This window comes from Cornus florida, unplaced genomic scaffold (genome assembly GCF_030987335.1).
Source record: "Cornus florida cultivar Cherokee Brave unplaced genomic scaffold, ASM3098733v1 CherokeeBrave_3.0.0_Hap2_Chr06, whole genome shotgun sequence".
NCBI classification, from domain to species: Eukaryota; Viridiplantae; Streptophyta; class Magnoliopsida; order Cornales; family Cornaceae; genus Cornus; species Cornus florida.
This window is the reverse complement of record NW_026775576.1, coordinates 107,394,129-107,421,167: the sequence shown is the minus strand read 5'-3', so window position 1 is coordinate 107,421,167 and position 27,039 is coordinate 107,394,129. Positions and strand designations below refer to the sequence as shown.

Here is a 27,039-nt window from a genome sequence, read left to right as displayed (position 1 = left end):
ATATATATGTATATTACGTTGGTTTAGGGTTAGAAACAAAACCCTTTTCACCCTATTCACTTATACCGTGAAACAGAGAGAAACATAGAGGTACTATAGAGAGTGAGAGAATGAGGAGTGAAACTTGAGAGCATACTAAGATAGGAGGAGGAAAGATAGGTTGCTCGTAGGAGAAATCAAGGGCAACAGAGGTGGAACTGCAGTGACATTAACAGAGCATTCAGAAACTGTGGTTTAGAGTTTCAAATCTGAAACTCAAAGGCAAGTTCTATCTTTCTCTTTCCCTTTAATCCGTGTTCTGTGCATGCCTAGCTAGACTCCAGGAGTTTAATTAATACTAAAATGGAATAATTGTGCATGCTAAGTCGGAATTAAATAGAGAGTTTCATGTCTGTATATGTTTATACGTGATTTATTTATTTTAGATCTTTATGCATGAACTATGGTATAAGTTTAAATCTTTGCATGAAAAAAACACCTAAAATGAACTATGATAATGGACGTATGGGGCTTAGGTTGAAGCTTAGAGGCCTTAACAATGGAGTTTTAGGGTTTACAGAGGCTGAACAGACGGAGAACGGATGGAAAAGACAAGTCAGCACGAACTTAGCCGACTGAGTTGGGAATTCAGCCAACAGAGTTGGGGACTCAGCTGACTGAGTTGGCAATCCAGCCGGCTTAGTTGGACAGTGACGTGGATTTTAGTTTTTAATGCCCAGATTTGTTTTAAAACCTATTTTAATTAAATCTAATGGGTTAAATGGACTATGGAAGGTTCTAGAGTATATAATACACCTCTTAGGCCTAAGGAATTGGACAATATGGATTTGAAAATAATTTCTATAAATTATTGAGGGGTTGTTTAAATGGATCCAGTGGCTAAGGATGAGGAATTTGCTTGTTACAGACTTATTAATACTATTAGAAAGTATGTTCATGCTAATATGTTAAAGCATGTATTAATACAAGGTTAAACGATAAACCTGTAAGTGGAAAATTGGATAATGAATTGAAGGTCTTTACTGTGGTTCTAAAACGGTTTAGATGTTTTTCATGATTTAAAATTGTTAATCATGTCTCCCTATATTATAAGCATATAGTTATTTATCTGTAAAGAAATAAGTATGCTTAGATGGAAGTTAATTGATGTTTTAAATTTACTTTACATTGCATCAGTTATGGTACTGTTTGGAGGAGTTATATGCGTAGTTCTATTTTATAAATTTGAAGGACTGGAATAAGATTTCTAAATCGTATATTGGATGTATAATTTGATCATACACATGTTTGACTATATGTATGCTTATTCTGGAGTATGATTGATGAGTATTTATTCTTATTTTATCAATTATACGAACTTGTGTTATCTGGAGGATTGTATACACCGGTATGGGACGGTGGTATACTAGGTATGGACTAGTTCAAACACTGTGTTCTACCTAACTTGGATTGAGTCATGGATTAACCCTAAATGCTAAGTCCATGTTATATTTGTATCATGTTAATAAAACAATTGAATGACATACTTGGTTTCAGGATGGATTGACTATACATATATTAAACCACTACACAGATGGTTGATATTTTGTATTAGGAGTACAGATTTTATATATTTATGATATGGTGCCATGGTATGAGCTTGAGTCTCAGGACCATGGTTAGGGCGCGTATATCGCCTAGGATGGATAACTGGACAGTAGTTGCTGTTCCCTGTTCCCTGGTAGGTCTAGGTACACATGACCACATTATGTGCGATTTGCATAGTATCTCTACTTAGGCTGAGACAGACTTACTGGATTGGCGAGCGTCCTATAGTGTGTACTATATATACATATATGGACTACTCTAGATATTATTGAGTCTATTTAGGATATATCTGCGTATTGGATTACTGTATGAATCGTAGTAAAATAGGACTTGCATGTGGGCCTGACCCACTCTCTTATTTTTCAGGTGTTCGTCAGTTCCAGAGTTAGAGCTTGGACGTGCGGCGCAGATACAAGTATTCATTCCTCCAACTACGTAGGAATCTTTTCTATATTTAGCTTTAGATTCTTTCTTAGTATTTTATTTACTTTCAGTTTGGGATTTTTATTAGGGGTCCATTAGAGATGGATTCCCGAGTTGTTAAATTATTGGAGGGTTCTATTTTAAGGAAGTTTTAGATTGTTGGATCTTAAGTATTCAAATTTTTAAGGATTATGTTTTAGCATTCTTTTCGGCTTTTAAACTTTTATTTCTTAAATTCATTTTGTATTCTATGTTCGTTATTATATATTAATTGTTTGATATCCCTCGGGTTTGGGCGTGGGCCTGATCAACCCGTGTCTCGGATCCGAGGGGTATCACAGTTGGTATCAGAGCACTCCAGGTTTAAGTGTTTCTAGGATTCTATCGATAAGACTTCCGCGTAGCATTTTCTCTTGATTAGAGCTTAAGTTTAGCTTTCGTTGTATTCCTTTACGGTACTAGTAAATCATACTGATGTCTGATTTTGTGTGTTAATAGCATGGTTAACACAAGAACCAGACGGAACAATCATCGACGAAGGGAGGAGGCACGTATGCAACAAGATTTCCTACGGCGTCAGCAGATGGAGGAAGAGCATCAAATGCTTGGGTTTCAGGATGTTGAAGGTCAGTTTCGTAATGAGCAGGGGGAAGTTCAGCAGACTCCGGGTCAGGTCAGAGATCCAGAGATTCCTCCTCACCTAAATGACCTTGTTGCTCGGGATATAGAGGCTGGGGTAACAGCTGCACTTCGGAATTAACCACCGGTTCAGCAGGCACCTATACCAGCACCGGTTGTTCAGACTAATACTTGGGAGACGGCTAAGTGTTCTTTCACAAAGGGGAGTCCACCTGTGTTCTCAGGCTCCACCGATGCGAAAGTAGCTCATTAGTGAAAACAGGACATTGAGCGTTATCTTCGCCTAGTTCAGTGCACGAAGGTGCAGAAGCAGATGCTTGCTACCTTCAAGCTGGTTGGGGATGCACTATAGTGGTGGGAGTCAGTTACCACCGTAGAGGAGAGGATGACTTTGACTTATGATCAGTTTAGTACTCGCTTTGATGAAAAGTACTTTCCTTATGCAGTCAGGGCAGCTATAAAGACTGAGTTTCTTAATCTGCAACAGGGGAACATGACAGTGGCAGAGTATGAGCAGCAGTTCACGCACTTGTCTCTTTTTGCTCCAGAGGAGGTTGATACCGAGGAAAAGAAGGGCAACAGTTTTGTTAAGGGACTGATGTGGTCTATCAAGTGAGCTATTACAGGGAGTCCAGCTTACACTACCTATGCTCAGGTGGTGGACACTACTTTGCAGTAGTATCAGTTGACCGTGGACTTCAGACAGGTTAAGGGTGAGAAGCGAGGTGACAGAAACTCTACTAATCAGTCAGTTGAGAAAGGGAATGGCAATTGACACCGACAGACTGATAGGGGCAAATTCCAGGGACAACAGCCTTGGAAAAAGCATAAGGGTAGTTCAGATGCTCATCGGAATGGGGCACCTATTCAAAGGCAGCAGAATGGGGAACTACAGGCAGGACAGGGTCAGCCATCAGCTAACCGATAGAGGAGGCCATTTGGTACTTTCCAGGGTACTTGCTATACTTGTGGGGAGTATGGTCATACCTCCAGGCAGTGTCCTACAGTTAGGCAGGGAAAGAGACAGGGACAGCATGTGCAGCAGGGGCAGAGGGCGCCAGTGCTTCTTCCAGCTCCACAGATTCCATGGATTCAGGTACAGACTTATCCGGCATTACCGGCACCGCCGTAGCTTTAGGGACAAGCACCGCAGCAGTTACATTATGGCAGGGTGTACAACCCTATGCCATAGGATATGCAAGCACCTCAGGCTGTTAAGGGTAAGTTTTTTATTCATAGTTTTTTGGGATGTGTTTTGTTTGATACGGGTGCTATAAACTCATTTGTAACTAGGACTTTTGTTGATTTGTCTGGGATGACGACTCGAGTATGCAGTAGACCACAGGGGATTTCTACACCGTTAGGCGATACAGCCATTCTTCATGAGAGTGATGGGCCTGTGGCACTAGATATTGGTAGACTCAGGTTCCTAGCCAATCTATTGGTCCTGGACATGCACACTTATGATGTGATACTTGGGATGGATTGGTTGTCTCACTACCATACCCAAGTAAATTGTTTTGATAGGTCTATTGTGTTTACTATACTTGGTCAGGACATGTATGTCGTAGCTATGCTGTATTCGAGCGGGGTCACTAGCACCTATCTGTTCTATGTGGAGGAGGAAACGGAGGAGGGGACTACTGTTTCATTGGATATCATACCAATTGTACAGGATTTCCCGGATGTATTTCAGGAGATTCCAGGGTTGCCACCTAGTCGCGAGATCGAATTTGTGATAGACTTAGCTCCAGGCACTACGCCTATTGCTAGGGCACCCTATAGGATAACACTAGTGGAGATGCGCGAGCTAAGGGATCAGATTCAGCAGCTACTCAGCCAGGGTTTCATTTGCAGGAGTACTTCACCCTGGGGAGCGCCAGTGTTATTTGTGAAGAAGAAGGATGGTTCACTTCGCCTGTGTATAGATTACAGAGAGTTGAACAAGGTTACTATTCATAACAAGTACCCTTTACCCAGGATTGATGATCTTTTTGATCAGTTGAGGGGAGCCACGTATTTCTCTAAGATTGATCTACGTTCTGGGTATCATCAGCTGAGAGTAAGGGAGTAGGATGTTTCGAAGACCGCATTTCTTACGAGATATGGATCTTATGAGTTCCGTGTCATGCCGTTTGGGACGACTAATGCACCAGCAGTGTTCATGGACTTAATGAATAGAGTCTTCCGGGCTTATTTGGATCAGTTTGTCATTGTCTTTATTGATGATATCTTGATCTATTCTCGGTCGGAGGACGATCATGCTAGACATTTTCGGATAGTCTTACAGACGCTTCGTGAGCACCAGTTGTATGCCAAATTCGAGAAGTGTGAATTTTGGCAGTGAGAAGTGAAGTTTCTAGGTCACGTGGTGTCAGAAAAGGGGATAGCTGTAGATCCAGCCAAGGTTTCAGCAGTGGTTGAGTGGGGACAGCCTACTTCACTTACCGAGATTCGGAGCTTTCTCAGATTGGCAGGATATTATCGGAGATTCATCCAGGGGTTCTTAAAGATAGCGGGACCACTCACACACCTAACTAAAAAGGGTGTACAGTTCGTGTGGGATGAACACTGTCAGTGAGCTTTTGATGAGCTCAAAAGGAAGTTGACTTTTGCACCGGTTTTGTCTACTCCACAGAGTGGGATCGAGTATCTTATTTATACGGATGCTTCGTTTCAGGGTCTTGGATATGTTTTGATGTAGGAGGAGCGACGGATTTCGTATGGATCTCGGAAGCTTAAACCTCATGAGCTTAATTATCCAATGCATGATTTGGAGTTGGCAGCTGTGGTCTTTGCCTTATGTATTTGGAGGCATTATCTGTTGGGTGAGTCCTTCAGATTGTTCAGCGACCACAAGAGTTTGCAGTATTTGTTCACTCAGCGGGAGCTGAATATGAGACAGTGCAGGTGGTTGGAGTTTGTAAAAGACTATCACTTTTTTATACAGTATCATCCAGGAAAAGCGAATGTGGTGGCGGATGCACTCAGTCGCCAACCTGTTGGTAGTCTTTCTACTTTATTCACCACCGAGTGGAATGCTTTGAAGAGTGTGGATGAGTTGTCGGATGCTTTTATGGCTTGCATGGTAGTTACACTTTCTATCATTCACAAAGTTTTGAAGGCACAACTCACGGATCAGCAGTGTATTGATAAAGTTACAGAGATAGCTTCTGGGGAGGTTTCATTTTACTATGTTGGACTGACGGAGGCTTGAGGTATAAGGGACGCTTCGTGGTACCTTCTGCTGACAATTTGAGGAAGGACGTGATGACTGAGACTCATCACTCTGAGTTTTCTGTTCATCCAGGAAGAGACAGGATGTATCAGGATATGAAGTGGTAGTTTTGGTGGGCAGGTATAAAGCAGGACATTGTTCTTTTTGTTTCTCAGTGTAGTACCTATCAGATGGTTAAAGTTGATCATCAGAGGCCGCTAGAAGCTTTACAGCCACTACCAATACCGGAGTGAAAATGGGAAAGCATTTCTATGATTTTGTGGAAGGATTGCCCATTTCTTTCAAGGGTTAAAATTCTATTTTGGTCATCGTGTATAGGTTGACTAAATCAGCTCACTTCCTGCCTATTTGCACTAACTTCATTACGGAGCAATTGGCAAGGTTTTACGTTTCGGAGATTGTGAAGCTGCATGGTATTCCGGTGTCTATTATATTGGACAGAGATTCGAGCTTTATGTCAGGATTCTGGAAGAGTTTTCAGCAGGCTTTGGGTACAGAGTTGCACCTTAGCACTGCTTATCATCCTCAGACTGATGGACAGACTGAGAGGGTTAATCAGATTATGGAAGATATGCTTTGGTCGTGTGTGCTTGATTTCAAGGGCCACTGGGAGGATTACTTACTGCTTGTGGAGTTTGCTTATAACAATAGTTTTCAAAAGACTATTGGAATGGCACCATTTGAGGCGTTATACGGCCGACCATGTCAATCGCCTGTTTGTTGGATGGAGGTTGAAGAGAGTAGATTCTTGGGTCCTGAGTTCATTAAGGATACTTCTGAGCAGATAGCTTTTATTTGGGATCGTATGCGCACTGCTCAGAGTAGGTAGAAGAGTTATGCTGATTGGCGTACTCGTGCTTTGGAGTTTAAGGTTGGAGATCAGGTTCTACTCAAAGTGTCGCCTATGAAAGGCGTCATGCGCTTTGGGAAGAAAGGGAAGTTGTCACCGCGATTTGTCGGTTCATTCATGATTACGGATTGTGTTGGAACTGTTGCTTATCGGTTGGCACTTCCGGATAATTTGGATCGCGTACACAATGTATTCCATGTTTCCATGTTGCGAAAATTTCAGCGATATGGGGATCGGTATCAGCATATCGATGTTGGGGAGATTGAGTTGCAGCCGGATGCAACTTATTTGGAGCCACCGTGCCATATTGTCGACCGGCAGGATCAAATCCTTCGTAACAAGGTTATTCAATTAGTTCGTGTTCAGTGGAGTCATCACAACGAGGCTGAGTCCATTTGGGAACGAGAGGATGTCATTCGCTCGCAGTTTCCTGATATTTTGGAAGAAGGTAAGAGCGAATTCCGAGGACCGAATTCCTTTTGTTAGGGGAGAAAAATGTAAAACCCCTAATTTTACAAAGGATAGTCCTGGAATTTCATTAATTATTTAATTGCAATTTTTAATGGTTAATTGTTTAATAGCTTAATTTGTGTGAATTACTTGTTGTTATTTGAAGGATGTGTCAGTTTACTTGATTATTTGTGTGATTGTTTTTATTTGTATTTCATTGTTTAAGTTAATTAATTAATTAATTGTTCTGTTTTAATTAGCTGTCTCAATTGTTTTAATTTAATTATTTTAATTGAATTAATTTTGTGGGATTTAATGCTTTAATTGTTTTAAATTAATTGTGTTAAATGACTGGATTTAGTTACATGGATTTAGTTTTTAACGTGACTGTTATATAGCTTTTCATAGGCAGCCGTCATTGTTTATCACCTAAGTTTACCTATGGGCCGAGTTATATATGGATTAGGGTTTAATATCTAAACCTATATATATGTATATTACGTTGGTTTATGGTTAGAAACAAAACCCTTTTCACCCTATTCACTTATACCGTGAAACATAGAGGTATTATAGAGAGTGAGAGAACAAGGAGTGAAACTTGAGAGCGTACTGAGATAGAAGGAGGAAGGAGAGGTTGCTCGTAGGAGAAATCAAGGGCAACAGAGGTGGAACTGCAGTGACATTAACGGAGCATTCAGAAACTGTGGTTTAGAGTTTCAAATCTGAAACTCAAAGGCAAGTTCTATCTTTCTCTTTCCCTTTAATCTGTGTTCTGTGCATGCCTAGCTAGACTCTAGGAGTTTAATTAATACTAAAATGAAATAATTGTGCATGCTAAGTCGGAATTAAATAGAGAGTTTCATGTCTGTATATGTTTATACGCGATTTATTTATTTTAGATCTTTATGCATGAACTATGATATAAGTTTAAATCTTTGCATGAAAAAAACACCTAAAATGAACTATGATAATGGACGTATGGGGCTTAGGTTGAAGCTTAGAGGCCTTAACAATGGAGTTTTAGGGTTTACAGAGGCTGAACAGACGGAGAACAGACGGAGAAGACAAGTCAGCACGAACTCAGCCGACTGAGTTGGGGACTCAGCCGACTGAGTTCGGAACTCAGCCGACTGAGTTAGCAATCCAGCCAGCTTAGTTGGGCAGCGACGTGGATTTTAGTTTTTAATGCCCAGATTTGTTTTAAAACTTATTTTAATTAAATCTAATGGGTTAAATGGACTATAGAAGGTTCTAGAGTGTATAATACACCTCTTAGGCCTAAGGAATTGGACAATATAGATTTGAGAATAATTTCTATAAATTATTGAGGGGTTGTTTAAATGGATCCAGTGGCTAAGGATGAGGAATTTGCTTGTTACAAACTTATGAATACTATTAGAAAGTATGTTGATGCTAATAGGTTAAAGAATGTATTAATACAAGGTTAAATGATAAACCTGTAAGTGGAAAATTGGATAATGAATTAAAGTTCTTTATTGTGGTTCTAAAACGGTTTAGATGCTTTGCATGATTTAAAATTGTTAATTATGTCTCCCTATGTTATAAGCATATAGTTATTTATCTGCAAAGAAATAAGTATGCTTAGATGGAAGTTAATTGATGTTTTAAATTTACTTTACATTGCATCAGTTATGGTACTGTTTGAAGGAGTTATATGCGTAGTCCTACTTTATAAATTTGAAGAATTGGAATAAGATTTCTAAGTCTTATATTGGATGTATAATTTGATCATACACATGTTTGACTATATGTATGCTTATTTTGGAGTATGATTGATGAGTATTTATTCTTATTTTATCAATTATACGAACTTGTGTTATCTGGAGGATTGTATACACCGGTATGAGACGGTGACATACTAGGTATGGACTAGTTCAAACACTGTGTTCTACCTAACCTGGATTGAGTCATGGATTAACCCTAAATGTTAAGTCCATCTCATATTTGTATCATGTCAATAAACCAATTGAATGACCTACTTGGTTTCAGGATGGATTGACTATACATATATTAAACCACTACACAGATGGTTGATATTTTGTATTAAGAGTATGGATTTTATATATTTATGATATGGTGCCATTGTATGAGCTTGAGTCTCAGGACCATGGTTAGGGTGCGTATATCACCTAGGATGGATAACTGGACAGTAGTTGCTGTTCCCTGGTAGATTTAGGTACACATGACCACATTATGTGCAATTTGCATGGTATCTTTACTCAGGCTGAGATAGACTTACTGGACTAGCGAGCGTCCTATAGTGTGTACTATATATACATATATGGACTACTCTAGATATTATTGAGTCTATTTAGGATGTATCTGCATATCGAATTATTGTATGGATCGTAGTAGAATATGACTTGCATGTGGGCCTGACCCACTCTCTTATTTTTCAGGTATTTGTCAGTTCTAGAGTTAGAGCTTGGACGTGCGGCGCAGATACAGATATTCATTCCTCCAACTACGTAGGAATCTTTTCTATGTTTAGCTTTAGATTCTTTCTTAGTATTTTATTTACTTTCAGTTTGGGATTTTTATTAGGGGTCCACTAGAGATGGATTCCCGAGTTGTTAAATTATTGGAGGGTTCTATTTTAAGGAAGTTTTAGATTGTTGGATCTTAAGTATTCAAATTTTTAAGGATTATGTTTTAGTATTCTTTTCAGCTTTTAAACTTTTATTTCTTAAATTCCTTTTGTATTATATGTTCGTTATTATATATTAATCGTTTGATATCCCTCGAGTTTGGGCCTGGGCCTGATCAACCCGTGTCTCGGATCCGAGGGGTATTACATAATGCGTTTCCAAAATTGGTTTGTGCATGGTAGATGACTTTACGTTATATATATATATAATGCTAATACATATATGTTGTTGCACAAATTGCCGATTTTGGAAACTTGGGATGTTGTTGTTATGGCTAAGGCTAGGGCATGGTTCTAGTACGGGGGATTGTCCCTCTACAAGTCTAGTGCGCACATAAGGATGTTACCCATGAGCTAGTAACCCTGAAGTAACTATGGTGTCGGTTTGATCCAGCGTGATGTCCAAGTATCCACTTTGGTTTGATTTCGCATTTACATTTCCAAGTTAGTAACTTTGTGAAATTGCATCTCATTGTGCTATGTTGAAAATTCTAATGTCAATTTAATAGCGTGGATCACATTATATTGAATTGTAAACTTTGTAATAAGTTGAACTTATGCATGCACATTCCCTACGAGTAAACTTGTTTACTCACCCCGAAGTTACCAGGTGTTTTTCAGGTAAAGAAACGATATTGTGGGATGCACAACACCCCTAGGCTTGCTTGACTACTCGGAGTGTTTTTGTTATATTAGAATATACTCTTGTTAGAATGTCTTGCTCCATTTTGGTTTATTTTGATAAAACATGTATTAGTTGTTCAAACTATGTAATGTGCACTTAAGCGCACCTTTTGTTACTCTAAGAATGTGTTTGTAATGAGGTCAAGGGCCAAAGATACTAATGTGATATGTATGCTAATTTTGACTTTATTGTTGCATATGGAAGATATGTTATTTAATGCATTGAAGGGTCATATTTTGCATATGACATGCCATGAGGGCGTAGGCCATTGTAGCGCGTCCATTCTATCATATTACACATGTGTGCGTGGTCGTTTCCGGGCAAAACCCATTCATTTGTGATTTGAGCCTCCAATAGACTCATTTCACATTTTTTTTGCAAAAACTGAGCATAAGGGCATTTTGGGGTTTTCACATGAAAAATAAAGTTTTCTTTTGGCATGGTTTCTTCTTTGTGTTTTTCTCAAAAATGCCCAGAAAGTCCTCAAAATCGCATTTTAAGTCCCAAAAGCTGCTAAGCTCGTCCGTCCCTTTTTCAGCACTGTACCTTCGACTTCAAATTGTCATATTTTCCTCATTTTAACTCCGAATTGGTCCGTTATTGAGTCTAAACTGACCGTATCAAAATAAGCTTTCCAGTGGTACTAATTAGAGCTTTAGATTCCATTTGTAACTCAAGTTATTCAAGTTTTAGTGAGGTAGTGTTAGGATTTGGTTTGAACCGGAAAGGGGTTTTCTGTTCTTAACTTCAAGACTTGATATCTTTTCCGTCCGGACTCCAAATCAGGTGATTCTTGAGTCTAACTTTATTAATTTTTCATTGTATTTCCAATGGTGTACTTGGTAGCATCCATTTCTCTTTAAAATGACCATTTTGCGCCTAGGTTCATTCTTGTTCGTTTTTGAAGTATCGTTTCTGCATTTATATTCTTTGGGTCTTATGACTTCATTGAGGGTTACATTCGTGTCCCATAAACATGTAGTATCTCCAGAGACCGTTGTTTTGCTCTTTGCTTCCGCATTCTGCGTTCGTTATCGGATCTACGTTCGGTTTATCATAAGACGCACTGGCCTAAAAACCAAGGCCGTCACACCTTCTTTGGTCCCGAGCTTCCGCACTTCCTTTAAGCCTCAAGCTCCTATGCAGGGGGAGCTCGAGATGAACAGTTAAGTTTAAAACTTCCTCTATAGAGGAAAACTTTAGAGAAAATGGCGAGACCCATCCGACTATAGCGGGTACCTCCACAAGAGAGATGAAAGCGGCGACCCTTTCCTCTTGCGAGTTCAGCATCACAATTTCAGACCTAGTAGCTCGAAACTACCGATTTTCTAGATAAATGCCAGGCACGTCTTGACATGGTCTAATCAGCACTGACTAGAGGTCGCGAGGAGGGAGCTCGAGGCTACGAGGAGGGATCTCGAGCAAAAGACTGAGGTTATTTTCTAAATTATTTCTTAAATTTTGTAATTCTTCTCTCTTTTACTCTTTAAATTCGTTTAATTTCCTTTAAAAAAAAGTCAAAATTTCCTTTTTTAATTAAACTCCATTTTTTTTCTCTTTCAAAATTCTCTTATTCTTCTTTCCTTTTTAAATTTTTTGTTAATTATTTATTTTTCTTAAATTACTCATTGTTTGACGTATTATTAGCCTACCTGAACATGCTGTGTGGATAGAATCTGGGAATAGCACACCAAAGCAGTGATGGAAAGGCAAATGTGTCAAAATGCTCTTCAAAGACCCTATGTAATGTAGAATTCTATTTTCTTTCCAAATCAAGTAAAGACAACAAGCCTTCGAAATAAGCTAACCGTTTAACGAGTTTCCTGTTTAATGAGAACCCAGGCTAATAATAAGCAAAGCCGTAGTACTGGTCTAATTGTACTGCACCCTCTCGAAGCAGGTGTGTCCCTCCATTCCCGCTTTCAGAGTCCTTGGCTGACTTGACCAATGGTTAGAGAAGATAGCTCGTGACGTTCGCTTTCCTTGCGGCTTTCTGACTTTCACTTTATAGGAGCACCGGCTATCGGTATCAGAGGTTTCTGAACTGATAGTGGAAGTGATAAGGTTAGATATCTTTGACAGGGTTGTCTTTTTTGTTGATTCTTCCATTCAAAAAGGTAGTGTGATTTGCTTAGGTTAGATGTTAGGTCACCTTGATCTTTCTTTGTTCTGTTGAAGTTTTTCTACGTAGGTTCGGAATTTGACTAAATAGAGTCAGTAAGTAATCCAACTCCGCTGAAGTCACCTAAGCAACTCAAGGACAGCAGACTTTTCTGCTTGTTTAGTCAAGGTCTTTGTCTCTTGATTATATAATTTATATTTATTGTCGTGATTATTGAATATATATATAACTATAACACTGCCCCCGTCTGAATTGAATAGAAGAAAATGGTCAAAAATAAATAAATAAAGGTTTCGTTTGATTAGGTGGAATCAACTAGAAAAAGAAAAGAAAGTGAAATTTTTTAAACTTTTCTAGAGTTTGGATAGAAAGAAAAGAAATGAGAGAGAAAATTTAGTTTCCGGCATAATTTTTCCCTAAACTTTTCCCACACAAAACTTTTATCCAACTACCTTATTTTTATTTGTTTTTAGGTAACTCTCTTCTCATTATGTGTACTTTTAAGAAACAATCTGTTTGTTTTTTTTTTTTTCCAAATAAAATAAGATAATAGTATATATATTTTAATATAATAGGCTAACCCTTAACCATGGAGACACATGAGGTTCAATATTAAAAGAAAAAAAATATTAATGTTTAGATGAATCTCTAGCCTCTCTACTCTCCAATTATGTTTTTTTAAAAAATATTAATATTTAGATGAGTCTATGCTCTCTAATTATGTCTAATTGGTTGTATTATTTTATTACTATAAATTTTTTTTTCATCATTCATTACACTATATTTATTTTTAATTCTAATAAATATAAGGGTTGTTGATAACTACGTCATTTTTGTTTTTCATTTTCATTCTGCCCAAAGTAACAGAATACTAGTGATTCTAATTTCTATAAAACCAACGGATCGTCTCTTTTGCTGTAGCAAAACCCCAAACCTCGGAAGACTCGGGTCTTATCAATCAGGCATCCCAAACCTACGATCCGTTGGTTGAAAGCATGATCTGCTGTGCTCTCAGACGAGCGTTTGTAATCGGAAATGGTTTCGCAGGCGCAGAGAATCAGTGCTTTGGTCTGGTGCGTGCCTTAGGCCTGTCCCATCGACAAACGCTATACGTGAGTTGTTTTTTTTTTTTTTTTTTTTGAAGCTTGCAATCAGTTTGGTTTCCGACAGAGAGAGAAATAAAAAGAAAAAGAGAAACATACAAACTGAAATGTACATACATAGTGTGTATTTTCGTTGTTTGGTTTTCAAATGATGAGAAATTTAACTCATTTCACTGTTGGGAACGTAGATGGAAAGAAAGGGTTTATTTGTTCTGTTAATAATACCATCAATAATCATGGGTGGTGCCTTTGGGGATTGCTTTTATGATAAAATAAATAAAAATAATACACGGTCAAAGGTGTATGATACTTTTGTGTAGGTCCTAGATTCTTAAAATTTTATTCATGATTGTATTTTCCATGAATAATCTGGAGTTTTTGCTAACATGTTACTGAATGTTCTGTTACTTTGCATCCGAGCTATTACTATTATTATTATTATTATTATTATTATTTTTTCCTTTTCTTTTTGTTTGCATTTCTTCTTTAGCGAGTTTCCAGGCCAAGAGGAGGAATCAATGAGTGGCTTCATTTTTTGCCGGTTCCTCTCCACAAAAAATTAGACCATCTCATAAAGCGGATTTATGGAGATTCGCCATTCAAATTTGCTGCCAAAGGTGATAATTTGATTTCTTTCTCAGCTGGAAAAGACGCCGTATCTTTTTCAATCATTGTGTATAAACAATATAATAATGACGATAACAATATGTCCTATCGAAACGGGCGGATTCTATCTTAAATTTGATTAATAAAAGAAAATTCCAGGAGGAGAAACTGATGCCCTTTCTTGCTTTAATCTGTGGTGATGCAGGGTTATGCAATAATTTAGAAGCTGATGCAAAGCAAATAGCAAGAGTGGCTCGGGAAACATTTGAGAAGTATGTTCTGTTGTTCTTCTTTCAAATTTCATTTTCCAAATTCTTGAATATTAAAAAAATTGATTTAAAGAACCATATGCCACTCAATTGAATTTGCAATTTCAAAGTATTTTTAAGTCTAAATAATCTCAAGAAATAGACTATAGTCATACTTTCAAGAATTTCTCAGTGAAAATGCAAAACTAGCAATAAATCAACAACAAAATCACACATTTGTGAGTTTCTTGTATAAGATGCAAATTGAATGTCCTCGGGTTGCGCCACCATAATGTTTCGATAGACTTGCTTACCTAAAAAAAGATACTATTGAAATTTGACTGGAACGACTAATCTAAATTCCTCATGGCAAACACATTAACTTGACTTCAGAGACATTAAAGTATAACTGAACCAACAACATATTAACCTAAAATAATAAAAATAAGGTTCCAGCCAAACAGAACCTTGACATTTCAAAGTCCCAGCAGGGCAGATACGAAGTTCTCAATTTACACTTTTTTTTGTCAACATTTTATGCACAACGGCTTCACTAAATGTGAAAAATATAAAAATATTTCAATATAGAACCTGAAATGGTCTGAACGTGCATTCTTGACACAATGGAGAACCTTCATGTAAGCTAAAGTGAGTATGGCAGATATGATTGAACATGTGAACCTAATGGGTTCATTTTAGTAAGAGGCTCATAAATCCTGGAAATTTATTTTTCATTTTTAGGCACATCTGTTAGGAACCGCTTATTCATCAAATTCGGCTTAAGATTGGCTTGAATAAAGCTCATCCAAGTTTGTTGGTTACCAACTTGAGCCAAGTTTGAGTGCAATATCAAGTTTGTTTCTTAAGCGAGCTGGGTTTACTTTACATGTTTCTGCCCAGTAAGCTTGTGAACTATTGACTAGACACTGGTTTTTGCATAAAATGTAAGTGCATTCATGGAGCCTGCTTGAGGATATCTTGTAATAGGAATAAAATATATTGGTCTTCTAAATTTTCCTGATATTGAGTTTTGAAAATTGAGTTGATCTTTCATGATGTAGATGGATAATGCTGCTTAAATATCCTATACCAAAACCTTTTGAAAGTTTTGATCATAAAACCATAAGCTTACTATAACCCCACCTTTTTGGCACTGAATCGATGATTTTTTCTTCTTCTTCAGAACTTCTCACACGTCTTTTCTTTTCTCAATATAAACCTAAAATCTAAAGTGCTAGCCTACCAATACTGGATTTTATGCACCCTTGATGTGTGTTTCTTAGAACTTGGTTCTCTTATATCCTATGTATGCCACACACATACAACCTCTGCTTCACTATGCCCACCTTTCTGATCGGGGTCTAATCCACAAGGTAATGTGTGCTCCAGAGCATCTAATCCATGGTATGGTTGATGCGTAAAACCTCTCACATTTAAATACCTAAATATTAGAGAAAGGATTGAAATTCACCAGTTTGATTAGACCAGTTTGAAATAGTTTAATGGTGGAACAGAAAAATAGGATTCATGTAGCCGACACGAGTAGTTGGGAAAAGGCTTTGTTGAGTTGAGTTGAGTATTAAATTGTGGAACCACCAGGTTGTATTAAGTTTTAGTTCACTTGATCTTGTCAACAAGGTTAATTACTTCGCAAATCTTGTTCCTGTTTTGATGTTAACATGATTAAATAGTTGTGGTTATATTCTAATTTGATGGATGAATTCTGTATAATATGTTAATTGATAGTTTATATAGTCCATGTTTTAGTGTCTTTAAGAGTTGTTAATGACTTAAGACCTAGAATTTGTTAGCTAATATCAAATTGTGGACATGTCCTCTTGCAGAAATGGTTTTGCTTTTTCTTTTTTGGACTACATTACACAAGTGCTTTACAATTTGCATACTTCAGCGTCTAAAATCAGGATGATCGCTATTTTAATAATCTTAAATTGCATTTCTTGTTCTTCATTTTTTTACAATTTCTAGGGATGGCCCATTATTGGTGGTTGCATCTGGCCGGGATACTATTTCTGTTGCAAGTTCCATAAAGCGGTTAGCTCCAGAAAATGTTTTTGTTGTTCAGGTTTGAGGGGTGACTGTCTTTTGTCAATTGAAATTAGAATGATAACATTGAATTGGTCACATAATTCCAAAATATATGTATAAAAAATTTGTTCAAGGTTTCTTTAATCCTTTCCAAATTTCTTACATGGAATCCATATGCATAGGTGCTGTTATGGTTATAAGTTTCTTTTTCATTTTTTTCCCCTTCTTTGCATTTTTCTTTTTTATTTTGAGAAGTAAAGGGTAGTGGCATTACAAACAGAGTGTCAAATGGGACAGAGTGTATGCATGATGTGTATAGGAGCTGAAGAAGTTGGCTTTTTTCCAAGGAAATCGAATTTCCAATAAAGTTGTGATTGCATGTTTCTAAAATGCCAGTGTTTTCTCTTCTGTATTGTTTGTGTTTTTCCTTCTCTCATGAATATTTGAAGTGCCAGTCTCATGAGGATTAGATTAGGTTATTGAAGCAGCTTAAGTCTTCTTATAGTTATTACATCTCATACTTATAGGCTACTGTTTTCATTTGGCCTTTTTGGGAGTCAGTTCACCATTGGAGTACTCTACGTTTATTTTTCTGCCATCGTTTATCTCATAAATGCTTTGGCCTATCAATTGGTCATATTTCTCGTTTGTTTTATCCATTTTTTTTTTTGTTCAACCAATAGTTGTAATCTGTTGTGATATACTCCCCTGTCCCACAATTAGTGCCCATGTATGATGTATCCATTTTGGAATGTCCCAAAATAAGTGTTCGTTTTGAAAATGTAAAAAAGTCTGGTCTTTCCTAAATTAATAATGTAATTTTTTGGGTTAGTGGGGGCTAGTTTGGGAATTTTAAAGGAAGACATGCAATTAATGCACGTCTCCTTAAAATGTTGTAGTCCCCCAAAAAAAACGAATCTTACCGTGGAACAGGGGGAGCATTAATTTAAATACTTTTTCTGACATTCATTTCGACATAATGTTTGCAGATACAGCATCCCCGATCGCATCTAAATAGGTTCGATCTTGTGATTACTCCTCGTCATGATTATTATCCATTGACTCCTCAAGCACAGGAAAAGCTTCCTTGGTTTTTTCATAGGTGGGTAACTTCTCGTGAACCTCCTGACAGGCATGTGGTATGTTTCTTACCTAGACAATACTTTTTGTACTGTTCATTCTACTAAAGAAACTTTGATTGCTAGGGTTTTAGCTGTTGTTTACCATCTGAGTAATGTCAATAGTCTGATACTTCGAACTTCAGGTTCTCACTGTGGGAGCTCTTCATCGGGCTGATTCTACTGCACTATGGATTGCGGCTTCTGCCTGGCATGATGAATTGGCACCACTGCCAAAGCCTTTACTTGTGGTTAACATTGGAGGGCCTACACGTAATTTGTGCATTTCTAACCTTTTAAGTTACTGTGCTTTTGAAACAAGCTATCAATATGGATGAGCGATACGGCTCTCGGCAACCCCTTGCGTGATGGGCTTCTTCCAAAAAGATTTATCACCTATTATAATTTGCAAAGAATTTTCGTCTCTCCAAGAATACTTCAACTCTCTGAAATGGTTCCTTCCCATGTTAGTTATATCTAGAAAAAGAAATGAATATTTGATAGGCACTTAAATAGAATCATTTCATGATCCTCTATCCCAAAATATTTTTTTCATTTTGAAAAAAGTTTGGGACAATCAAAGTCTTTCAAACCGATGTTTTTTCTTCCCAGCATTATTGTATTTTTCCTTATTGAATAAGCCACAATGACTAAGGGCAATTTTGTGAATACTCTTGCAAGTTGCACCAAATATGACAGAAATGAAAATTTTAGGTTCTATTTTAGATTACATTTTCTTTCTAGGTACGATTTTAGGGGCCATTGGTTGGTATATTGGTAAAAGCTTGGACTTGTTTGAATTTTAAGAGCAAATAATTTGAGCATATAATGCAAAATATTACTCGCTCTTTACCCAGTTATCCCTCCAGGACTCTTCATTAATGGGGACTAACATAGTGCAGTAGCCTTTTCCTTGGCACAATGCACTAGAAGATTTCTGTACAGAAAATCTAGAAACTTATGTTTTAGAAGTTCAGTAACCCATTACCTTTGAACAAGTTGATTCTAACCCTCTTTCCATCTGTAAGACCTTTAATTTTCCTTTCATGTTTTTAAACCCTAAACTTACAAGCTTTCCGTGACTTACAGGCACTAAATAGTCAATCGTAAGCAGCACTTTTTCTACCCTTTTCAAGCGCTGTCATACATCAGTATGTTAAGTGTTAAAACTGTTATAACATTTACACACACACACACACACACACACACACACACATATATTTATGTTGGGTTAAATTGTAATTACTTATAGTTTATGGTCATTATGTAATTAGGTCTTTCTTACACTTGTATAGTCGTATATAATCCCTATTTTGTTTACTATAATGAGAAATATACAATTGCAGCCTCCGTATCTCTCTCTCTCAATCTCTACATGGTATCAGAGCCAAGAACCCAAGGAGAAGACGAAGATTGTAAGTTTGAAAAACACGCAATGTTACCTGATTGGGCTAAGGTAACAACGCCATCAACGGTGATGGTTTGTGCCTAGTTGACTAAGGCATTAAACTCGGCTCGGGATAGTGTGACTGTGTGACACTATCAGTATTACAAGATTCTAACATTGTAGGAGGAAATTGAAGAATGTAGAACCGAAAATTACAAACAACCAAAGGAAGAAACTTATTGTCTGCGTTTTGTTTTTTGTTTTTCTTCTTTTTCTTGTCTTTCTGGCAAACACCAAAGAAGAGAAGGAGAGAAAAAAAAAAAAAAAAAAAAAAAAACAGACCAGAAACAGAGGAGAAAAGAACAGAAAAAAAAAAAAAAAATAGAACTGAAGCTAAAAATAAAAAAAAATGCCATCTGACCTGCGAAGAAACGAGTCCGAGAATGAGTCTTTACCAGGAAGAAAAGAGGGAGGGAAAGGGAAAAATAAATAAATAAATAAATAAATATTGGAGCTGAAGCGGGGCTACCGGAAATGTAATTGGGTCCTACAAAACTGGGTTGGAGAAAACTGGTCTGGGTTAACCCAACTCCAGTGTCCAAACACTCCAAATCCCATAGTCAATCACCCCTCTTCTTCACATTCAGTCCCAAACTGCGGCTCAACGATAGCGAGGATACGCTGACCTCTGCAACTCTCTATTGGTGATACCAAAGAACCAGCCGATGGTAAAGGACCTCGTAATAAGCCCCAAACGAAGAAGCCGATCACAAAATCAGTCACAAATGACGACTACACAACCAACAACAACTGGCGATAGCAACACAGACGGTCGTCGGTGAAAAACACGGCAAAGAAATGATGCAATCAGCAACAACGAAGGCGAAGGACTGGTTCGAAACCTCCGGCAACAATCGCAATGACAACAAACCTCCGGCAACAATCGCAATGACAACAAACCTCCGGCAACGGCAAAAATCAACAGCGAAGCACACAACAGCGAGGACAACAGCAAGAATCGGATCTCTTGAAGCTAGTACACACCCTAGCCAACGATTTTCGAACTCGTAGAGGCAACGACAATGATCGGTTGCTTTGATACCATGTTAGAACATTTACATATATATATATTTATGTTGGGTTAAATTGTAATTACTTATAGTTTATGGTCATTATATAATTAGGTCTTTCTTACACTTGTATATAATCCTTATTTTGTTTAGGGTTTACTATAATGAGAAATATACAATTGGAGCCTCTTTATCACCATCTCTCTCGTTTTCTATCCCAATTGTTTGCCACTCTTGTTCCTAAGACTTTGCAGGATGCTCTTTCTAATCCAGATTGGCGACAAGCAATGGTAGATGAAATGGATGCCCTTCATTGTAATGGGACATGGGATCTTGTTCTTTTACCTCCTGGTTCCAAACCGGTTGGTTGTAAGTGAGTATACACTGTCAAATATCTTCACGTTGGTTCTATTGAGTGTTTGAAGGCTCGACTTGTTGCAAAGGGGTACACCCAGGCCCATGGTGTTGATTATGATGAGACTTTTTCCCCTGTTGCTAATATTTCTTCTATTCGAGTACTTATTTCCATTGTTGCCAATTGTAACTGGCCGTTGTTTCAATTAGATGTGAAAAATGCCTTCTTACATGGTGACTTGGTTGAAGAAGTTTATATGGAACAACCATCTGGGTTTGTTGCTCAGGGGAAGTATCGTTACACTGTTTGTCGCCTTAAGAAGGCCTTGTATGGATTGAAACAATCTCCACGGGCTTGTTTTAGAAAATTCTCTAAGGCAGCATTAGAATTTTGTCTTGACGGATCATTCGGTATTTCACCAGCGCACTAAAGTTGGCTTCATTTTTCTTGTGGTGTATGTACTATGTAGATGATATTCTGATCACAGGTGATGATTTTGAAGGCATTGCTAAGTTGAAGTTGTTTCTGCAAAATCGGTTCCACACTAAAGACTTGGGTAAACTTAAGTATTTCTTAGGTATTGAAGTTGCTAGATCCAAGGATGGTATAAGTTTATCTCAACAAAAATATTTGTTGGACTTATTAAAAGAGACGGGTATGTTAGGTGGTCGTCCGATTGATGCTCCTATGGATCTAAATATAAAACTCGTGTCTGATGAGGGTGATCTAATTAAATGACACGGGCAAATATCGACGCCTTGTTGGGAAGTTAATTTATCTCACTATCACTCGGCTTGATATTTCATATGCAGTTAGTGTCATAAGTCCGTTCATGGGAGCTCCTAGAATGCCACATTAAAATGCTATTATTCGGATTATCCGATATCTCAAGCAAGCTCCAGGTTTTGGGTTGCTATATAAATCAAATGGCCATCTCAGGGTGAAAGGTTTTACAGATGTTGAATGGGTTGGTTCTCCGTCAGATAGGAGATCTACTACAGGCTACTGCACATTTGCAGGAGGAAATCTTGTTACATGGAGAAGTAAAAACCAAACGGTGCTAGCTCGATCTAGTGCTGAAGCTGAGTACAGGGCAATGCCCATACCACTAGTGAGTTGACATGGATACAACATTTTCTGGAGGAACTTGGGTTGACATTTAAAGCTCCTATTCCATTAAATCTTGTGTTCGATGAGAGGACCAAACATATTGAAATTGATTGTCACTTCATTCGAGAAAAAATATTAAGTGGGAGTATCTCTACTTTATTTGTGAAGTCTGAAGATCAATTAGATGATATGTTTACCAAAGTGTTGGGTCATAATCGGATAAGGACTATTTGGTCCAAGCTGGGATTATATGATATATATTCTCCAGCTTGAGGGGGAGTGTTAGAACATTTACATATATATATATATATATATATATATATATATATATATTTATATTTATATTTATATTTATTTATTTATGTTGGGTTAAATTGTAATTACTTATAGTTTATGGTCATTATGTAATTAGGTCTTTCTTACACTTGTATATAATCCCTATTTTGTTTAGGGTTTACTATAATGAGAAATATACAATTGCAGCCTCCGTTTCTCTCTCTCTCTCTCTCTCTCAATCTCTACAAAAACATTTCAGTAGACTGTATTATTACTATTTTTTACCTGCTCTAGTAACAAGTCACTTGCTTGTGACCTTGCTGGCACCCTAAGACATTGTGTTATTTTGTATTTACTATTTAGGACCACTTGTCAGTTGTCACTATTTATTAAATATGAAACCATGCACACAAAATGTTGAATCTTAGCTTGAAAATCACATTTCAAATCCCTCCTTTTTCACTTTCTATTTTATCCTGTAGTTTTTGGTTTTAACAATATTATCCATGACTTTACAATATGTCAGCATCTCTTTTGTAGGGCATTGTCAATATGGTACAGATCTTGCAAAGCAGTTAACTGCCTTACTGCAGAATGTTCTCTGGAGTTGTGGAAGCCTGAGAATGTCCTTCTCTAGAAGAACACCACAGAAGGTATACATGCTTTTTAGCAATTCTTTAATTTATTATCTTGATGGTTAGTCATTGTTCATGAAGATATAATCTGCAGGTTTCTGACATCCTAGTGGGGGAATTTAGCAATCATCCTAAGGTTTACATTTGGGATGGCAAAGGTACTACCAATTCTTAATCTCACGTTAAGTATTCCTAAATATGTCTTAGAATCTGGAAGATTATCCCAGTGTGTATATTTTTATATAACACTGCTTAGATCCAAATCCGCACTTGGGGCATTTAGCTTGGGCAGATGCTTTTGTCATAACAGCTGATTCAGTTAGTATGTTGAGTGAAGCTTGCAGTACTGGGTATGTATGAAGTACGTTGATGACTGTCAGCCTTTTGACCTTAGTTATGTTGGAAGTTCTCTCTCTCTCACTTAAAAAGTTTTTCACTTCTTATGCTGCAGGAAACCTGTTTATGTGATTGGAGCTGAGCGATGTACATGGAAGTTTGCAGACTTTCACAAGTCTCTACGAGAACGAGGTGCAGTTCGTTCATTCACTGGGAAAGAAAATGTGGGTTATCAACTGCTGCATTGTATTCTTTGTTGCTAGTTGTAGATGCGAAATCACAAAATACCTCCTTGATAATTATTACTGTGCTTCTTTCTCAGAGCTCTTAATGATTGAATTAGTATATAGTGAATCTAGAGATAGAAGCTTGGGTTCAGAGTGTGAGCACGGGTCAAGTATGAGTGTAGTCACTTTGTGCATAATAATGCCAAAATTAGGTTTTTGTCCCGTCTATCTCTCAGCAACAGGTGCAGGTGAGGCAAACACTCGTACCTTTTATCAAATGATGCATTCCAACCGAGATTCGTAAAGAAATAGAACTGTTTTTCTAACCAGCTCTTATTGAATGAAATATTATTTCTGCTGCCCAAACAATTGGTATGTAAGGTAGTTTCCAATCATTATGGTCTTAAGATAAAATAGAATGGAGGAGCACGATTCATGTAACCGATTGCCAAATAGTTGGGAGAAAACTAGATTGAGTTGTATAGTAGTACCTAGTCAGTCATTGATAAAATCCTAATCTAAGGTATGACTGTACAGGTATCTGAAATATGGGGCTATACTCCTTTGAGTGACACCGTAGAGGCAGCTGGTCGTGTGATTGAAGCACTTGCCGAGCGTGGATGGAGACTGCAGCAGTAATGCGTTTTCAGTTGTTGGGTGGGTGAGCGGAGTTCAGTCAGGATGGTGCTTGGAATAGCTCTCTTCAGATTTTTGAAGTCTGTATGCTGCTTGAAAGTGCTTCATCCGCTTGGATTTAATTTCTTGGTAATTGGGTCTTCGAATTGCTTCATGTGGCTCAGTTTAAATTCTTATGGCATCGAATTGTTTGATTAAATCATCAGATCATATTGTTCTCAATTCAATTTGAGTCCAGAGGCGAAATGGGTCACTTGAGGACCTTGAGGTACATCAGACATTAAACCATTATAATATGGATGAAGGCAAGATTTGATAGACTTCAACAGAGAAGCAAACTGGCAGCTTCAGTTTCGACTCTTGAGTGATGGCAGTTAAACAGATTTCTTGGCTTACTCTGAAGATCTTTTTCGTACTGTTACCAAATTGATTTCCATTCAACTTCAATTGTTTTCTATTTGGGTTTTGGACGTGTTTAGGATCCAGAATGAAAGAGCTGTAGAGCAGCCTGTCATGTAAGAGATGAGTTATTGTATGTTAATAGATATCATATATATATATCTCCATTCTTATAAGGAAAGAATTCGAGCAGGATTTATTCTTTCGTGTTCATTATCCATTATTTTATTATTTTATTATAATACTCCGTATTAGTTTTATAGATTGGCAATGGAAGGAAAGCAAAGCATGTTTTTTCTGGCTTGTGCATAGGAGGTTTGGTCGTGATGTTTGTTCGTGCATTGCCTATAACAAGAAAGTTGGTGATTTCTATTGAAGCAACAAGCCTGAAGAATGAGTTGAGTGTAATAGAGAGAAAAATTGAACATCTCTAATTATGGTTTAGCCATCTAGTATCCCAAGAAAAGAAAAGAAAATTGTAATTATTGATATTATTTGCTAAAACTGCTTTAGGACATCATCAATTATTGGGTATTGACATGATTAGCTATTATATTTCAATTACGAGGTACTGGTGGGAATTAAGTATTTATTGGTAATTCTGAGTTAAACTAATCTTTTGTCAAATCTCGATCATTTTAAACTAACTTTTAATTCCAATCTCGTAATACGAAGAAGAAGCTAGGTCTATTTTAAAAGTCCTTTTCAACTAATGTGGGTGAGAGTGAGTAGCTAGCATTAGTGGATCAGACGGAGAAGGTAATTGTTTAGTTGACTGATTATTGGAAATAAAACTTTATTAGTTATGACCAATCAAAAACAAATTTGCAGGGTCCTACAATATTCATAAAAAATCATTTACACATTATTATGGACCAAGTAAGTTGTTATAATTTGATGTACTTTCTATATTTGACTTTTGACCGGCAGTATTAGAATTTAATTATGTCTATCTGCCCCATCATGCCTCTCTAATACCCTTGATTGAATAGTGAAAAAAAAAAAAAAAAAAAAAAAAAAAAACCACATTTGTACTGGATTTAAAAAGATGCATGAGCATTTTGCTAGCTTCATTTACTAATATATAAATTGTGTGGATCATCATACACTAACTTTTTACAATTTTAATTAATAGCAAATTAAGACCTTTAACTAACTCTAGCCTTCCTGGCTAGCTCTCTGGCTATATAAGCTCTTCCCCTCTATCTATTCAATCACAAGTTCTCTCTTGTTAATTTCTCTGTGCTCATTTTAATCCATCACAAGCTTAATTTGTGTCTCCCTTCTGCTTAAATATATATATATATATATTATAAAAAATGATGAATATGGAATCAAGCAGCTGCAGCATTGAAATGGGGGAGACAGAGACTCGTAGCGAAATGAAAGGAAAAGCCCCTCTCTTGGCCACTACTAAAGCAGCTGTGGCGCCTATGGAGCATGCAAATAAGGGAGGACTCGCGGTGGTCGGAGGAGGAGGATATAATAATATATATAAGAAGAAGAAGAAGGGCTTAGCAATATTTGACTTCGTTCTGAGGCTAGCTGCCATAGCAGCCGCTTTAGGTGCAACCGTCGCCATGGGAACTACCGATCAGACTCTTCCCTTCTTCACTCCGTTCTTCCAGTTCCAAGCCAGCTATGATGATTTACCCACTTTTCAGTACGTATATCTATATATGTATATTCTAGCTAATTATATACATATATCATGAGTCATGACTAAATCAATTAATTAAACTCATATAATACACACACACACACACACACACACACATATATATAACACACCATGAGAATCAATTAAGCTCTGTGTATGTCCATCTCATCATTCTCGTGGGATCATCAGGCTATATACCAAAGACTAGTTGGTTTAATATATGGTATGATAATTATTTAAAGACCTAATTCGATCTGGAGGCAATAACATATATAATTAATAGGGCATGCATATTTCAGTATCAGCCAAATTGCAATTTAGACTTAAAACACAGAAGATTTATACATTCATGCATTGATGTATATGTATATATTTGCAGGTTTTTTGTGATTGCAAATGCAATAGTGAGCTGCTACCTTGTTCTCTCCTTACCCTTCTCCGTGGTGTGCATCACTCGACCACATGCAGTAGGACCAAGGCTCCTTCTAATCATCTGTGACACCGTATGTGACCTCGATCGCTCCCTGATCTCTTTCTCGATCTCTCGATCATTTATATATCTGATCACATAATCACACACACACGTACACATATATATCTATGAATGAATTGAATAATATTAATGTGCGTGTGTTAGTTTCATTAATTATTGCGTGCATATATATATATATATATATACATACACATGGGCATATATGCAGGTGATGGTTGGTCTGAGCACCGCTGCTGCTGCGTCGGCTGCAGCCATAGTGTACTTGGCTCACAATGGAAATTCAAGCGCTAACTGGCTCCCAGTCTGTCAGCAGTTCACTGATTTCTGCCAGAGTGTCAGTGGAGCCGTCGTTGGATCCTTCATCCTTGTGGTTCTCTTCATGTTCCTCATTCTGCTCTCTGCTTTGGCTCTTCGAAAATAAAAATTCTAGTTAGCTAGGATGTCTATTTTTGTGATTTTGTTATACATATATTCAGCACCTGTGTACGTACTTCCTTGATATTTATCATCAACAGTACAAAAGTGTAATTTACTTGTTTGTATGAAAAATGGAAAAATTAATACGTAGTATTGCACTATTCCATCCTAGCTTGTTAATTTCTAGTAATTTACGTTAGTATAAAATTATCTATGTATATCTTTCTCGATCTATTGCAAATTAGATATAAATAC

At 37.3% G+C, this 27,039-nt stretch overlaps 2 protein-coding genes across 6 annotated transcripts; both read left to right on the top strand.

Moving 5' to 3' along the window:
• The first annotated feature begins 13,500 nt into the window (after positions 1-13,500).
• Positions 13,501-24,430, top strand: LOC132313769 (mitochondrial fission protein ELM1-like). 4 transcript variants are annotated; one of them, XR_009483467.1, is made up of 11 exons: positions 13,501-13,774; positions 14,256-14,382; positions 14,577-14,643; positions 16,606-16,702; positions 17,655-17,804; positions 17,930-18,056; positions 22,522-22,634; positions 22,711-22,774; positions 22,873-22,977; positions 23,068-23,176; positions 23,717-23,744. XR_009483467.1 is itself a non-coding variant. In XM_059812706.1 (11 exons), exons 1-11 carry the CDS (start codon positions 13,658-13,660, stop codon positions 23,816-23,818), a joined length of 1,128 nt encoding a protein of 375 aa, XP_059668689.1. In that variant the 5' UTR covers positions 13,503-13,657; the 3' UTR covers positions 23,819-24,430. The 4 variants fall into 4 exon arrangements, 3 of the variants coding, with proteins under 3 accessions (XP_059668689.1, XP_059668688.1, XP_059668687.1); XM_059812706.1 differs by having other exon boundaries at positions 13,503-13,735; positions 22,873-22,966; positions 23,717-24,430; XM_059812705.1 differs by having other exon boundaries at positions 13,503-13,774; positions 22,900-22,966; positions 23,717-24,430.
• Positions 24,431-24,509: 79 nt separating this feature from the next.
• LOC132313770 (casparian strip membrane protein 2) lies at positions 24,510-26,788 on the top strand. 2 transcript variants are annotated; one of them, XM_059812709.1, is made up of 4 exons: positions 24,510-25,674; positions 25,720-25,877; positions 26,254-26,377; positions 26,576-26,788. In XM_059812709.1, the coding sequence occupies exons 1-4, from the start codon at positions 25,534-25,536 to the stop codon at positions 26,786-26,788; spliced, it is 636 nt and encodes a 211-aa protein (XP_059668692.1). In that variant the 5' UTR covers positions 24,510-25,533. The 2 variants fall into 2 exon arrangements, with proteins under 2 accessions (XP_059668692.1, XP_059668691.1); XM_059812708.1 differs by having other exon boundaries at positions 24,510-25,877.
• Positions 26,789-27,039: the final 251 nt, after the last annotated feature.